The 14,473-nt window shown below is 37.1% G+C and overlaps 1 protein-coding gene across 2 annotated transcripts in view; it reads left to right on the forward strand.

The window, feature by feature from the left end:
- Positions 1 to 742: 742 nt before the first annotated feature.
- The window catches only part of eloal (elongin A, like), a 45,806-nt gene continuing 32,075 nt past the window's right edge, over positions 743 to 14,473 (forward strand). For both annotated transcript variants that reach the window (XM_039738927.1, XM_039738928.1), the window contains exons 1-4: positions 743 to 904; positions 9,425 to 9,481; positions 11,641 to 11,753; positions 12,481 to 13,303. In XM_039738927.1, the coding sequence (XP_039594861.1) occupies positions 830 to 904; positions 9,425 to 9,481; positions 11,641 to 11,753; positions 12,481 to 13,303 (1,068 nt within the window). In that variant the 5' untranslated portion in view covers positions 743 to 829. The remainder of the gene's footprint in view (positions 905 to 9,424; positions 9,482 to 11,640; positions 11,754 to 12,480; positions 13,304 to 14,473) is intronic.

The raw sequence follows: 14,473 nt of genomic DNA on the forward strand, positions 1-14,473 counted from the left end.
ACGACTTCAGGAACTATTGGCCTTGTTCATATTTGCTGTTCATTTCCAAAATTCTTGTATCTCAACTTCAGTGTCATAATAGTAACAGTAGGTAGTAAATGATAATAATAATAATCTCTTTAAAGTATTTCAATCTGGTTTTTGTTCCAAACAAATCACTGAAACTGCCCTGGTTATGATTACCAATGACCTCCACTGTGCTGCTGAAGCCTTTTTTATGCTCCATCCTTATCCTTCTTGACTTAACCACAGCCTTTGATACTATTTTGTGCATCCATTCACATCCAATAACATTTTTCATGAGATTTTTAACTAGAAAAAAACGTAAACAAAAACATATAGACATTTATATATATTGTATATATATAAATAAACAATATAGATACACACATGTACATATACACATGTACATACATACATATATATATATATATATATATATACACAGTATATATAGATAGATAGATAGATAGATAGATAGATAGATAGATAGATAGATAGATAGTAGATAGATAGATAGATAGATAGATAGATATGACCACGTGCTAGGATATAGCGGGTCGGACAATTACATGATATGATATGATATGATATGATATGATATATGTATTTAACGCCACAATCGCCGCTACTCCTATGCGCTTTTTCTGAAGTGATGAACGGAAGGATGACGGGAGCGCGCAGAGCTGCTCCTTATAAAAGGCGGTAAAGACGCGCGTGCGCACGCCGCACATGGTAGATAGAAAGCGTATAAGGGAAAGCTGTGTGTTTTTTTTGGGAGAATTTTTTTTTTTTTTAAACCAATTACATTATATACCTATAATATGTAATGGCAAATAAAGAGATTGTGGAAAAGGTCCTGAAGTTTAAACAGCACCTGAAAGAAACCAGCGATTCTCAAAAGGTAATAGAACGTTCAGGAAAGAGAAGTCACTGTTCTTTACTTCTATCTTGCAGTCTCTGTATTTTTTAATGTTCCTTTTAACACGAAATTTGTTTAAGCCTAGTTTTCCGTGATTTTATGCCGCATTTCGGGTGCGCTGTCGGATAAAGGGAAAGTCTTCGTAAATAAATACATACATAAATAAAATATCGCTGCCCTTGCCGTTGGCGTCATGACGTAACGTTTACGCACCTGAAGTGTCTTAGGCGAGTGCAGCTCAGACATTTGTTAACTTAAGTGTACACTGTAGCTCTGTTAGGCTAATGAACGATTATATTTTCAACCGAATATTTGTGCCGTTTAAACTGAAAGCTGGGATTTACTCGAATTTACTAGGTTTTTTTAAACTAGATTTAGCCGCGCGCGCCTTTTCTCCTTTTCTTTTAGCGGGCCTACACGTGTGTCACGTGCTGGTTTGCAATGCCCGCCTTTCTGTTCCTCTTCATTGAGAGTGAAAGTTGAGTGGAAGAGTCTGGCGGCAACTCTTTATTTTGTTTGCGCCGTTGTTTTAAGTGCATGCTTGTTCACGACAGACAAGTATTTATCAGGACTTGGCGAGCTGAAGTTGAAGTACAGTTTGGGGTAACACGGTGGGTAGAATTGATTGACGCCGCTTTAGAAGTCGTCTATAAAGAGATGGCACGTTTTAATTTTGGTGTGTTCTCTCTGGTGATACGGATTTGTGTCCCCAAGACTGGTAACTTATGAATTCGCATCCTATGCTGAGTCTATTGTAGCGCCATCCCACTTGGTCCTTGCTCTTTATATCGTCGTTTAAGGCAGTTTTAAAACAGGCCCTCATTTTCAAGCAGGTTCTCTCCGTTATCTAAAGAGTGGCAATTTCTCAGATAGCAAGCCTTTATGGAGTAGGGTTGCCAGATAAATGAGTAGCCAAAGGAGGACACAGAAGGCAGAAAATCTGGACGCATTTCACAGGAGTTTGTCTGTATTCCCTTTCGGTGATGGGAGCGTGACGGTGTTCGCCAGTGATATAACAGCATTGGGGTTAAGTGGGACCAGTACGCCATGCAAAAAGCCAAACGGTTTCTATTTTTCATGATCGTAAGAGGACAGAAAGGATTGTCCTTTTATGCGGCGTCTGGAAAGCTTCATATGGGAACCAATTGTGTCACAGCAAGTTATGCACCCAAAAATCATATGATGCCCATTGAGGACCCTGGGTGACATGGTCTTTGAGTTTCTCTCGTTCAGTTAACTGTGCAACTCCTAGAGCAGGGATTCTTAACTTGAAGTCCTTAGATTTTCAGGGGGTCTGTGAGGGTCAGATAAAAATTAACATTTAGATTCACAATACACCTGGGAACTTTTGATTTAGAGTAGTAGCAGCAGCGGATCTGTTTTAATTTGCACAAGAGGATTGTATTTCATAAATTTGAGTGGCCAATGGCCATTACTTTTTGCATAAAAAAGTAGGGTTTTTTTTTTTAACTTTGTTTTAAAGTTTAATACTCTTTGTGTGTCATCATATGTATGAGACAATCAAATCTCGTTAAATAAAGTACATTATGTTCATTGCATACATAGTTGTGTTTATGTGAATATTTCTGGGGTAGAGGGTCCATAGCTTTCACCAAGGGTCCATGTCGAGGTTAAGAATCAATGGCCTACAGGTTAATTTTCTTAAGGAACCCTGCTTACTGGAGTTTGATTTTTTCTCTTCTGTTGTCAGTTGGCCATTGTTTAACAATATTGGACAGACGTTGTTGGTTTCCGTTTGTTAGTCAATTTCTGCTTTATTTTATGCATGTTTTAACTACTCTGGGCACTTGTGTACTGCACAGACAGCTAGTAGCCTTTTCTATTATCATGATGCAAATCAGATTTTCGTTTTTAACATATAGGCACCCAAAGGAGACATTTAACATTAGTGACTTATAGGCAACTATGCTCCCCCCCACTAACTTTAATGTTAGTATTTGTTGTTGGGGTAGGTCAGTCTAATTTAAACTCCAAAATTTAAGCAACCGGGGCGCATCCCCAACTGAGCCAAACACTAGATTGGGTAGGAATTGCGGTTCGTGCTGTCCGTTTAGTACACAAGTACCCTAATCTGTGTCTGTGTATCAATTCTATATTTAGTAATTTGTAAAATCTGCGCTTGCATTTTACCAACAAAACTTGTCACAGCACTCTGTCTTGAGAGTGTTACACAAAAATAAACTGAATTGAATTGAGCATGGATTAGTACACGATTACTAATTGCCTGCTACAGGTGTGCTGGGAATGAGCAACAATCTGGACATTTTGGTGGTCCCCGCAAACTGGGTTTTTACCCTTCTTCCCAAGTTGATAACATTTAGCTTAGCTTGAAGCAGTCATTTAATATACACAATACTATATTTGGCTGACACATTTATTCAAGCATTGCATTTAATTCTCATTATTCTTGTTCTTCCGGTTGGAGTGCATGCAGGTAACATGACTTGCTCATGATCACAGTGTCACTAGCAGGATTTAAACTTACTTGCAACATCAATGTTTAAAGCCCTTAACAACTATGCTGCACTTAAACCAAGAAGTTATTAATAGAACATAAAATTTTTGTTTATGCACAGTATATGAACCTTTAACTTGCGTGATTTTTTTTGGTGTAAGTTATGGTACAGTTTAAATGACATTTTGAGTTTTATCCTGAGGTGGTGGGTTAAAATACTACTAATGATTCTGTGTTAATATGAGCAAGTAACTTCACCTGACTGTGTTCCAGGTGGCGAAACAAAAGAAATGTTGCTAGCTGTGTCTAAATTGTTGGTAGCTGCTATGGATGAAGGTGTCGGCAAAATAAGTAAATGCAGGTTTATAAAAAAAATTATTTTAAATGACTACTTCAGGCTTAAGTAAATGTTATCTAAACCAGAGGTTCCCAGGAGACCCGTAAAATGTCCATTAATTGTTAGTTTCCAGTACACCTGATCCAAGCAATCAGTAACAATGTACTAACCCATATGGGTCTTATATGATCCTGGATTGCACTATTTGGTCATCAATTTGGATCCGTATTTTGGCCCATATTGGACACATTTTGTGCCCAAATGAGGCTGCTGCCTGGATTAGGTTAACTGGGAGCTCATCTTGGATCGTGTGAGTGAATGGGCCTTGTGATGCCCAGTGTTGTTGAGGTAGATTCTGGACCCTAAACACTCAATTTGGATGACATGGGTTTGAGTTGCATTATGATCTCTAGTAAGTGATCAGTGATTTTGTGCCAGAATGCTTTATGATGTATTGGTGGAATATATATCTTGTCGCTGTGTGTGTATATACTAGTATATAATTTCTAAGACTGAAAGTGCAACGATTTTATGTCATTTTTTTCTCGCACTTTATATTGGGCTTATTTTAAAACCTACGTATATATGTGTGGTATCATTCTTTTCAGAATTTATCAAACTTTAATTTGATGTAGCTAGATTTTCAAATTCTTAATCTGTTTTTAAATTATAAACTTCAAAATATCAAGCACTCCTGTCTCGCATGATGGGGCTTTGTGCCAAAAGATTTAACCATGCTCAGGGCCGGAAATAAAACACAAAGAGTAGAGCAGCTGCTGTACAGGTTTTTAAATGTTCGAATCCTGTGTGAGATGCAGATCATGCGGCACGGCAGCAGCAAGCCAGCAGCTGATTGAGCAAAGAGGAGGTTAAAAAAATAAAAATAAAAATAAATAAATAAAAAATTTCCCATTGTATCACCGTTTAAAAGAGGGTTTCAGAGGAGCAAACGCGCCTTCTTATGGTGCGTTCAGCCCCCTCTTCACAACGCGAGGGGCAGAGACGTGAAGTGGCTGGTGTGTAACGCTGGCAGGGGGGTTGGTGAGCGAACCCCTTATAAATAAAAATTTTTCTTTTGTACATTTACAGATTTTACTAATATTCTGTCTGCAACTCGGGGTTGGGTGCTGAAGGTGCTTGGGGGGTTTGACCCCCATGTATACGTATATATCTACAGGGAGTCCCCAGTTTACAACGTTTCAAGTTTAACACTCACTTCCATAAAAATATGAGTGTTTCGGCTTATGCCATTAGTGTTGTACTTACGGACTTCGTGGCGAACTAGTTTGGTTGCATGCAGCAGAAGAATATGCAGTAACGTGGCGTATAAGTGAGGAAGTTGGAGTACTAGTTTGGTTGCGCACAGAGGAAATGTTCTGTTTATGTTGCTTTGTTTGCTGACTTTTGGCCCTTATCATGGCTCCTAAACGAAAGTCGGTCTTCAGATGGTAGTGCACTGAAGAAGAGGAAAGCCATCACGCTAGAAGTTATATTAGACATTGTAAAGAGATCAGAAGGAATAAAGGTAAGGAATTTTTTTACACGTTTTTTTTGTCATTTTTCTGTTACTTCAGTACAGTGTACAGTATATTTATGACCTTTTCCTTTTTCTGCGGTTTAGTTGTGTTTTTCTGTAGTTTATGATTTTGCGAATGTTCGAATAGGTAAGTGACTTAGGCTAGGGTGTGTTTCGACTGGCACCAAAATTCGGGTTACATCACTGTTGTAGGAAAGGAACTGTCGTAACCCGAGGACCCCCTGTATATGTATGTATATGTATTCCTTTTTTTTTTTTTGCATTTACACAGTATATGGGCAAAAGTATGTGGACACCCCTCCAATGTTTCATGCATTTCAATTGATAAATTCTAGCAGTAGAGTGGGTTGTACTGAACAGCTCATTGACTTTAAATATGGCACTGTCAAAGAATGCTACCTTTTCTCCAAGTCCGTACCTGTGATTTCTGCTTTGCTAGGTTTACCCTGCTCGCCTTTAAGTGCTATGGGATTGGCTCCAGCTGACCCCCGTGACCCTGTAGTTGGGATATAGCGGGTTGGATAATGTCAGTGTACAGTATTTATATAGCACAATTAAATCAACATGGGAATGCTGTGGCCAAAGTGCTTTACAATAATAGAATAAAAGGAAACAAACAAATAACAAAATAAATAGAACATAAATAAAATACATAATAAATAGAAGTAATGTTACATAATCGCAATGAGAAAACCATCAGTATTACTGAAGGTCACGGAATGCAAGTAAATAAAAATTAGTCTTTAATCTTGTTTTGAACCGTTCAATTGTAGACGACTTCTTTATGTGATGAGACAGAGTTCCACAGGCGAGGAGCAGCAGCACAAGTCCTGTCTGTCACCCTTGGTTTTACACTTGGTATGAGGGACAACAAGAGACAACTGACCAGAAGATCTAATCACTCTGGATGGCTGGTGTAAAGCACACAATTCAGATAAATAGGCAGCAGCAAGCCCATGTAAAGATTTAAAAACAAGCAACAAGATTTTAAAATCAGTTTGAAAACTGACAGGCAGCCAGTGTAAAGAAGCTAAAACAGAGTCATACTTTCTTGACGCAACCAGGAAGCGAGTGGCAGCATTCTGAACCAACTGTAACCTGTGTATCAGGGATTTGTTAATTCCAGAATACAGCGAGTTGCAGTAATCAAGGCAAGAAAAAATAAAAGCATGAGTAGCTTTCTCAAGATCCCTAGAAGATTAAAAAAAAAAGGCTTGATCTTACCTAATAGACGAAGCTGGAAAAAGCAACTCTTGACTGCAGAATTAACTTGTTTCTGAAAAGAGAGGTTACCGTCAAAGGATGGATGGATGGAAACATCAATGAGTAACGGCTTAGTGTGTTAAAATGAACTATCCTCTGTTGTGTTACTGACATCAGAGTTTCAAAGTGCTTCTTGATACAACATTAGGACAAGAACTACATGTCTGGAGCCTTATGAAATAGGTTTCCTTGGCTAAACAGCTGACCATAAGCCTGGGATCACTATATGGTATGCCAAGTGTTGGCTCTGGTGGTCCAAAACCCACTGCCATTGGACTCTGGAGCAGTGGAAACATGTTCTCTGGAATGGCGGTTTATGTTTACTATCTGGTAGTCAGATCGACAAATCAGAGTTTAGCAGATGCCAGGAGAACACAATCATTTGGGCTGAATACTGTAAAGTTTGGTGGAGGGAGGATAATGCTGTTTTGTTTTTTTTTTTTTCTCTCCACCCCTTTTGGTTCCAGTAAAGGATACTACAAATGTCCACATTCCAAAATCTTGAGGAAAGCCATCCCAGAAAAGTGCAGGCTATGGTGGGGAGGTTTTGAACACAACTCCTTATTAATACCCATGGTTTTGGAATGGGATGTCCAAGCTGATATAGGTGCGTGGTTAGGTGTTCAGAAACCTTAGTGTATCGGCTGTTTAGGTGCTGGTGTTATTCAAGCTGCTCATCACCCAGCCTACTAGGCCATGTCTAACTTAAGATGCTGTGTTTAGGTAACTAAGTACTTTATTTGGGTGATAGGTTCGTAATTTGCATTTTTTTTTTGTGTCCAACTTTCTAATTTCAGTTAAATTGTATTGTGTACAGTACACTTTATAAAAATTTGCTAGACATTCTGTCAATTGATATTATAGTAATATACAATAAAACAGAAAATTTGTGATTTAATATGAAGTTTTACCAACCCAAGGTTTAGTAACCTGAATTTAGATTAGCTCTGTGCAAAATGTAATCAAATCTGGCACATCTACAGCTTGCATGATTTATTTTTAATGTACTTTTGGCAAGCCTGCTTTCCAGTAAGGTTGCCTATATTGGTACTAATTTGCAAAGAGATGCCATTTATTCATTTGATTTGTCTGTTTACACTTCTTTCACCAATTTATAAAAATAGTAATAATGGGACAGACAATGTTTATCCGTTCATGATTCTGAAAGGTGTTCAAAGGTTTTCCAGATTACCCCTGTGGAAAGCTGCCTGGTAATTTGAATCTGGGTGAACCTCGGACATCTGTTGTAAATCTTTGTGGCTGCTGGTGACTTCTCATGGCTTCATATGCTGCTTGTGAGGTCAGCTAATTCTTTTTACAGCCAAGGTAGCTGGTGCCATTTTCATTGCCCATTTATAGTACATGGGAAGGAGCAGCTCCTACGCCTGTCATACCCATACATAGCTTGTGATCTCAGTGCCGACTCAGCCATTCCAGTTTTTCTACAGAATTGGGGGGGGATGGGGGGAGGATTGTTTGCCATGTATAGCATTTTAAGCAATCTGCCTTGACCACAGTGGTTTTTAGCTTTGTGTAGCCCAAATTTGCTAAGTTACTCTGTTCTGACTACCCCAAACAGCCCTCAACTTCCCAACTGTCAGCTTTCATTTAATTTTAACATTTGTGTGCTTACGTTAAATTGTGCTTTACATGCTTGAAATAGCTTATAAAAGGATTTTCTTTAGTGCCAGAGTTCCTGGAAAGGAGGCTTGGATTGACTTTTAGTAATCTGTTGGCATTTTTAATTGTAAGCAAATTATTGGATAGCTGATTTTGTTTTTAAGTGTACTTTTCAATACATGTGAGCAATTAACTCCCTTTTTTTGGGCATTTATTTGATAATCATAATTTTGATAATTGTAAAATGTCTGTATTCATCAAATGGTATATAACCTTAACATTATCCATAATCAAGCAAAAAATGATTTTATACCCAAGTTAGTGTATAGTAAAATCAGCTTATCCTTTTCACTTAGTATGACTGCCAGGTTGGCATTAAGTGTTTTGTTGAAGTTTCCAATAAAATATAATAACATCACCACAAGGTGTTTTTCATTTTTTTTTATCACTTTTATTTGTCTTGATAGTCTTTACTGTGTGTGTATATATAGTCCTTTTAAGAAGAATGTACATTCACAAGGCTTTATTTAGACAACTAAACTCTTAGTAACCAAAATATAAAAATTATTTGGTTTAATAAATACAAAATAGTAAGGTAAAATGTAATGAATGGAACACTTAGATATAAGGAGTTTGGAGATATCCTTCTCAGGTGGCAGCTAACAAGTTATATAATATGGCAATAATGTAATGCTTAAAGAGATTTAAATATGATTTTGTCAGTAACATCCAAAGATCTGCTACCCACATCTAGGACAAATGATTACCTTCGTAAGAATTAAACTCCATCCATATGTTTTTTTATCCTGCTTATCCAGGACGGTTGCAGGGCAGCTGGAGCCTATCCCAGCTATCCTAATCAGCCTACCTAATTTGTTAGTCCATTTGTTTTCTTTATTTGCTCTTTCCTGTACTGGCCAAGAGGCAGACGGAAGGAATCACTTCTGATGGGATGCCTGGCCAGTCCAAGGCACATGAATATTAACCACATTAGTTCAAATTATAGCTTCTTGATAACTTGAGCTTTGTCTTTGAAATGTGTGATAAAACATGTGACAAGTGGAAATCTCTTCTGCAGCACAATCAATTTTCCTGGTAAGTCCCATCCTTATTTTATATCGCATGCAATTGAACATGTTTTAACTGATTAATTTGGATGTACCATGTATTAAAATTAATTTAAGATAAAAAAATGCACCAGCTGCTAACATAAAATGAGAATTTGATTGCTTTTGAAACTTTTTTTTTTTTTTTTTTTCCTTCTTTTAGGTTATGAAAATACTGAAGAGACTGAAGGAATTGAAAATCACACTCGGTGTCCTTGCGGTAATATCAACTTTAATTTATGGTGACAGTTTAAACTGTTGTATTCATTGCCAAAGTGTATCACATTCTAGTTGTGAACATTTTGTATTTTTGACATTAATCTATTAGCAGGGTGTATTTCAGAGCTGAATTCTTTTAAACATTTAATTTTTATAATGCACACCTGAAATTCTGTCCTCATTCTTTTGGTTTCACATCAGAATAATAATAAAAAAAACATTCTGAACATATCTTCATAGGGACAATGGATCCCCCTTGGATTTATCTGGTGTCTGATCTGTCTTTTGACACACATTACCTAGTGTTGAGTTTGTGTTTGTTTTGTAAAGTGTGTTTATATGAAATAAGTATGAAGAATTTTTATATTTGCAAATTGACATTATGCCACTACTCTTGGTCTAGTAATGGGAAAATGTTTGTCCTGAAAATAATGTGAAACTGCTGGTATATATAAAACAGTATTTAACCATCCCTTTATTTTACTGAACTTTTTCCATTACAGGATAGTTAGGCTATGCTGGAAGCACTGCACACTGAGACCCAGCCTTGAAAGAGATGCCAGTATTTCATATGGCACATTCATGTATTTGCATGTCCATTCATTCCCTGAGCCAAAGTAATTAATAATTAACCTAAGATGCTTGTGTTTGGGAAATGGGTGGAAACGGGAGTACCAGATGAAAAAAAGCAAACAGTCATGGATAGATTGTATAACCTCGCAGTAATGAGGGTTGAACAACCTGGGGCTCTTGAGCTGTGAGATGGCAGTGCTAACAACTGTGTCGCTGTGTTTTCCTCATCTCAAATATTATTCAGCTTAAAGAGCACCTTTTGGTTAGAGTTTAGTGAACTACAAACATCTTTTCATTTTCTTCTTTGTTGCAATTTTTTGTTCATCTGACAGAGTGCCTAAAAAGCAGGGCTGTGGAGTCTGAGACAATTTTGGTTACCTGGAGTCGGAGTCTGCAAAAATGTACCCACTCCTAATAAATCTTAAATTGTATTGAAAAAAAAATTCAGAAAGTTTAAATGTCCCATTTCACAAATAAGTTATAATTAAGTACTTCTCTGATGTAAGAATAAAGCCCAGTGCATAGTTGTTACTACTAGTGTGAAGTTCAGCTGAGCTATTATACAACCTGACATTCACATATTACAGTCTGGATTATGGTACATTACAAAAAGTGTTTTAATTTAATTTCAGATATAATGTGTTCAAGTTCATGTGAGTGTAACCAAGTATAATGATGTAGGTGGAGGTGTGTGCTATGGCCTGATGTGTGTTCAGGGGTTCTTGTCTTTTGTTTAAACTGGCCAATATGGTAGACAGTCAGTGTCCTATCCAGTAGCTCTGTAGTTAAATGACATGTATGTTGCCTTCCTTCAATCAACATGGAAAATACATTAGCGTATTAAATACTGAGGCGTCGGAGTCAGAAGTACCAGAAACTAAGGAGTCGGAATTGGAGCCAAAGGATTTATCTACTGAATCCACAGCCCTGCTAAAGTGTTCAACCTCTTGGACAGGGTCTCATTTTATGTAACTTTGAATCACTTTGGATTTAATTAGTACTTTTGAAATTTATCATCAGATAAAGACTAATTTTAGAGGGGAAACCAAAATGCCAAGATGTCTATATTAATTACAAATGTAAAACACAAAATTGAAAATGTAAGTAATCATCCCCGTAATGTGACATACCCAAGTCATAACTGGTGCAAAGCAGTTGACTTTAGAGTTCACATACAGAATTAGAACCTCATGCAACCTCAGAGTTTGAGAAGTATTGAAAAGAAGAATGGTAAAAAATGGGTGGAAAGAGAGAGACCGACCTGTGAACATAGACTCACATAGACTGCCAATGGTGCATCAACTGAATACTGACTTGAAAAAAATGAATACTTAGGCATTCATTTTTGTTTTATCTTTGTAGTTAATTTAGATGGCTTTGCAGAGATCTGCCGTCTTGTTAAAATCAGTCTTTCTGTTGATTGTTGGAAACAAAGAAAAAATCTGTAATGATTCAATGTTGTGTAATAATGTGAAAGTAGTGAAGACATTTTATGGCACTGTATTACTAGGGTTTATAGATTTAGATTGTACTTTTAATTATACAGTACATGTACATTTCAATTCCTGTTTTCTTGCTTTTGTTCAGGACACTGGAATTGGAAAAGCTGTTAATGGATTTCGGAAGCATGAAGTTGTTGGGGATCTTGCCAAAGCATTAGTTAATCATTGGAAGCAGATGGTTCCTAAAAATGCTAACTGGTATAATTGACATGTTTGTTTCCTTATCGAAACAGCATAGCAAATGATGGTGGTTGATATATAAGGTGTCTAAAATAAACTTGCAGTATTAAGTGTGTGCTTTCTTTTACAAAAAAACATAGTTTATGATTGGTGCTTCCTCTTCTTTCTCTAAATCTTTTCCCACTTCTGTGTGGAGCTGATCCGCTTGACCAAACCACTCCTATACCACAACCCCAGTCGAACCCTTTTCCTTCAGATTTCCATTACTTTAGCCATCCACCTCTGCTTTGGCCTCCCACACTTTCCCTTCCCCTGTATGTCCAGTGCAATCACTATTTTACCGTCAAATCCTGCGTCTCCTCACATGTCCATACCTCTTCAACCTGCTTTTCCTGTAGTTTCTCTCCTGCTTTTGTTGTAAATATGTTCTCCTTTGTAACCCAACACATCCATCTTAAAATTCTCATTTATGCCACTTAACTTCTCCTTTGTTCCTTTTCCTGCCTAAAGTTCCATGGAAGCAACTTGGTCTTATTTTAAGAAGAAATAGTACTTGTTTGATAGGTGGGTGTTTTTTGAAGATGCACATATTAATGTAATCACTTGTAATTATGTCCTGAAGGAAATAATGCTTTTGTTTGGAAAGCAAATTTTGATTAAAATGCAATACAGAATAACTAAAGTTTTAACCCTTTTGTACATGTCAAAACTACTGTATCTGACCTTTTTTCTTCTGTCATTGCAGTGTTGATGTAAAAGATGAAAATACAAACAAACCTTGTAAGAAGGAACAGCTGGTGGCACAGGAGGGCAATTCCAGGGCCTTTGGTGCTCCTCACAATAAGGACATTGCTTTGGCTGAAACCAAAATTACAGAGTCTAAAAGGAGTTTGAAGAGCACAAAAGAGGATGAAGGTTTGAAAAAAGTTCAGTCTAAGAAAAAACTGGCAGACAGCAAACTCCAGGATCATGATTCTAGAAGGGCTGAGCAACTTCAACAAGGAAATACAAAGGAAGACCATGATCATGGCCATGCAAACCAGAAGTCTATTTCCATCCAGGAAAAAGGAGATACTAGGAGCTGTGACCATGTAAATTATGAAAAGGGTAATAAATCTAAGCACAAAGTGAAATCCAAAGTGCCACCGTACTGTTCTAAAGTAGATGCTAATTCAGTCTCATCAAGAGAGAACAAAACAAAGCAAATAACAGAACTGTTTCCTGGTAGTAGCAATCCAAATAACCTATTAGGAAAACAAGCGGCATTTGATTTGAAAAACCAGAAGAATACAAAAGCTGAAAAAATTAAAGATTCGCTATCGGAGAGAACAGTAGTGAAGGAGAGAAGTGATGATGAGGAGTTTGAGATGCCTACAATGTCTTTCGAGTCATATTTAAACTATGATCAGAATCCTGTTCCACAAAAGCGAAAAAAACGAACATCGGTTACAAAAAAATCTGAGAGAATGCATAAATCTTCCGTCAATAAATTATGTCCAACTGGGAAGGAAGCTGGTGAGAAACAGACCCTGCCTGAAAGAGAGTATTGTGAACAGTCTCCTAAAAAGGTAATATTTCGACGTGCCTTTTAGTTGTTGGCCTTGAATAGGGTAAGAAAAGTGTTTTGCAGTATTAACCCTGATAGAAATGTGCTTAGTTCATAGCAAAAGATTGACAAAAAGCTAATAGAGCTGCACAGTTAATTGTATACCAATTATAAATACGACTGTCTTGATGCACTAATAGTGAGAAGTGACGATTACTGCATTTTAATTTAGTACTCCCATTCTCTGAGATTGAGCTTTCCCAGTTAAAGATTACTCTAACACCAGAGTGTTGAAATCAGACACAGACTTGTTCACTTTTGAATCAGCCGCACTCAAACCATAGGATTAACTATGTGCTAAATGCATTTTTTAGGAGAATGATCCCAAACAACATCTTTTAAAAAGTGCGCTGTTTTCTGCAGGTTCCTGAAAATTTTCAGCATGTTATTAATGTTGAAACTCTGACACGTTTTAGATTAAGTACAAAATGAAGCGAATTGTCCGTAATTTAGACGTTTTAAAAAGTGCTTTGTGCGTAATGTTAAACTACTGCATGCAAACATCTTATATAGCCGTTTATAATTCATTCACATGGTTTAGTATGAAATGTGCATGAAAGCTAAGTGATGCCCTCTGCCATCCCTGGAAGATCTTTGCAGGTCACATTGCCTTAAATAGGCCCAGATCATACTTAAAGATCCATTCCATCCTGGTCAGTCTGTTTGAACTGCTGCCCTGGGCAGACGTTTTAGGACAAAAATGCAAACAAACAGGCTAAAAAAGTTTCTATTCAAAGGCCATAACTGCTAAATGCTGAATATATTACAAAACCTTAAATTATGCAATAAATGAATACCAGCAGAATGTGAAATGTCTTGTATTTGTGTCATGCTGTGTACATTCATAAACTTTTTATAATCCCTTTTTGCTTTGCACGTTTGATAGGTTGCCATCCAATTTATGTGCAGTGATAATCAAAACTTGAATGAATGGGTACAGAATACAATTAATTACCTGATCATGCTATAATGCATGTCTGTATCCATCAGACTATACATATACATATTATACTATACATTAATTAAAAAAAAAAATTACACACTTGAGCCAATTTAGTATTGCCAGTCCACCTAACCTGCAGGTCTTTTAACTGTGGTAGGAAACTGTAGCACCTGGAGGAAGCCCATACAG

The sequence above is a fragment of the Polypterus senegalus genome, chromosome 16 (genome assembly GCF_016835505.1).
Source record: "Polypterus senegalus isolate Bchr_013 chromosome 16, ASM1683550v1, whole genome shotgun sequence".
NCBI classification, from domain to species: domain Eukaryota; kingdom Metazoa; phylum Chordata; class Cladistia; order Polypteriformes; family Polypteridae; genus Polypterus; species Polypterus senegalus.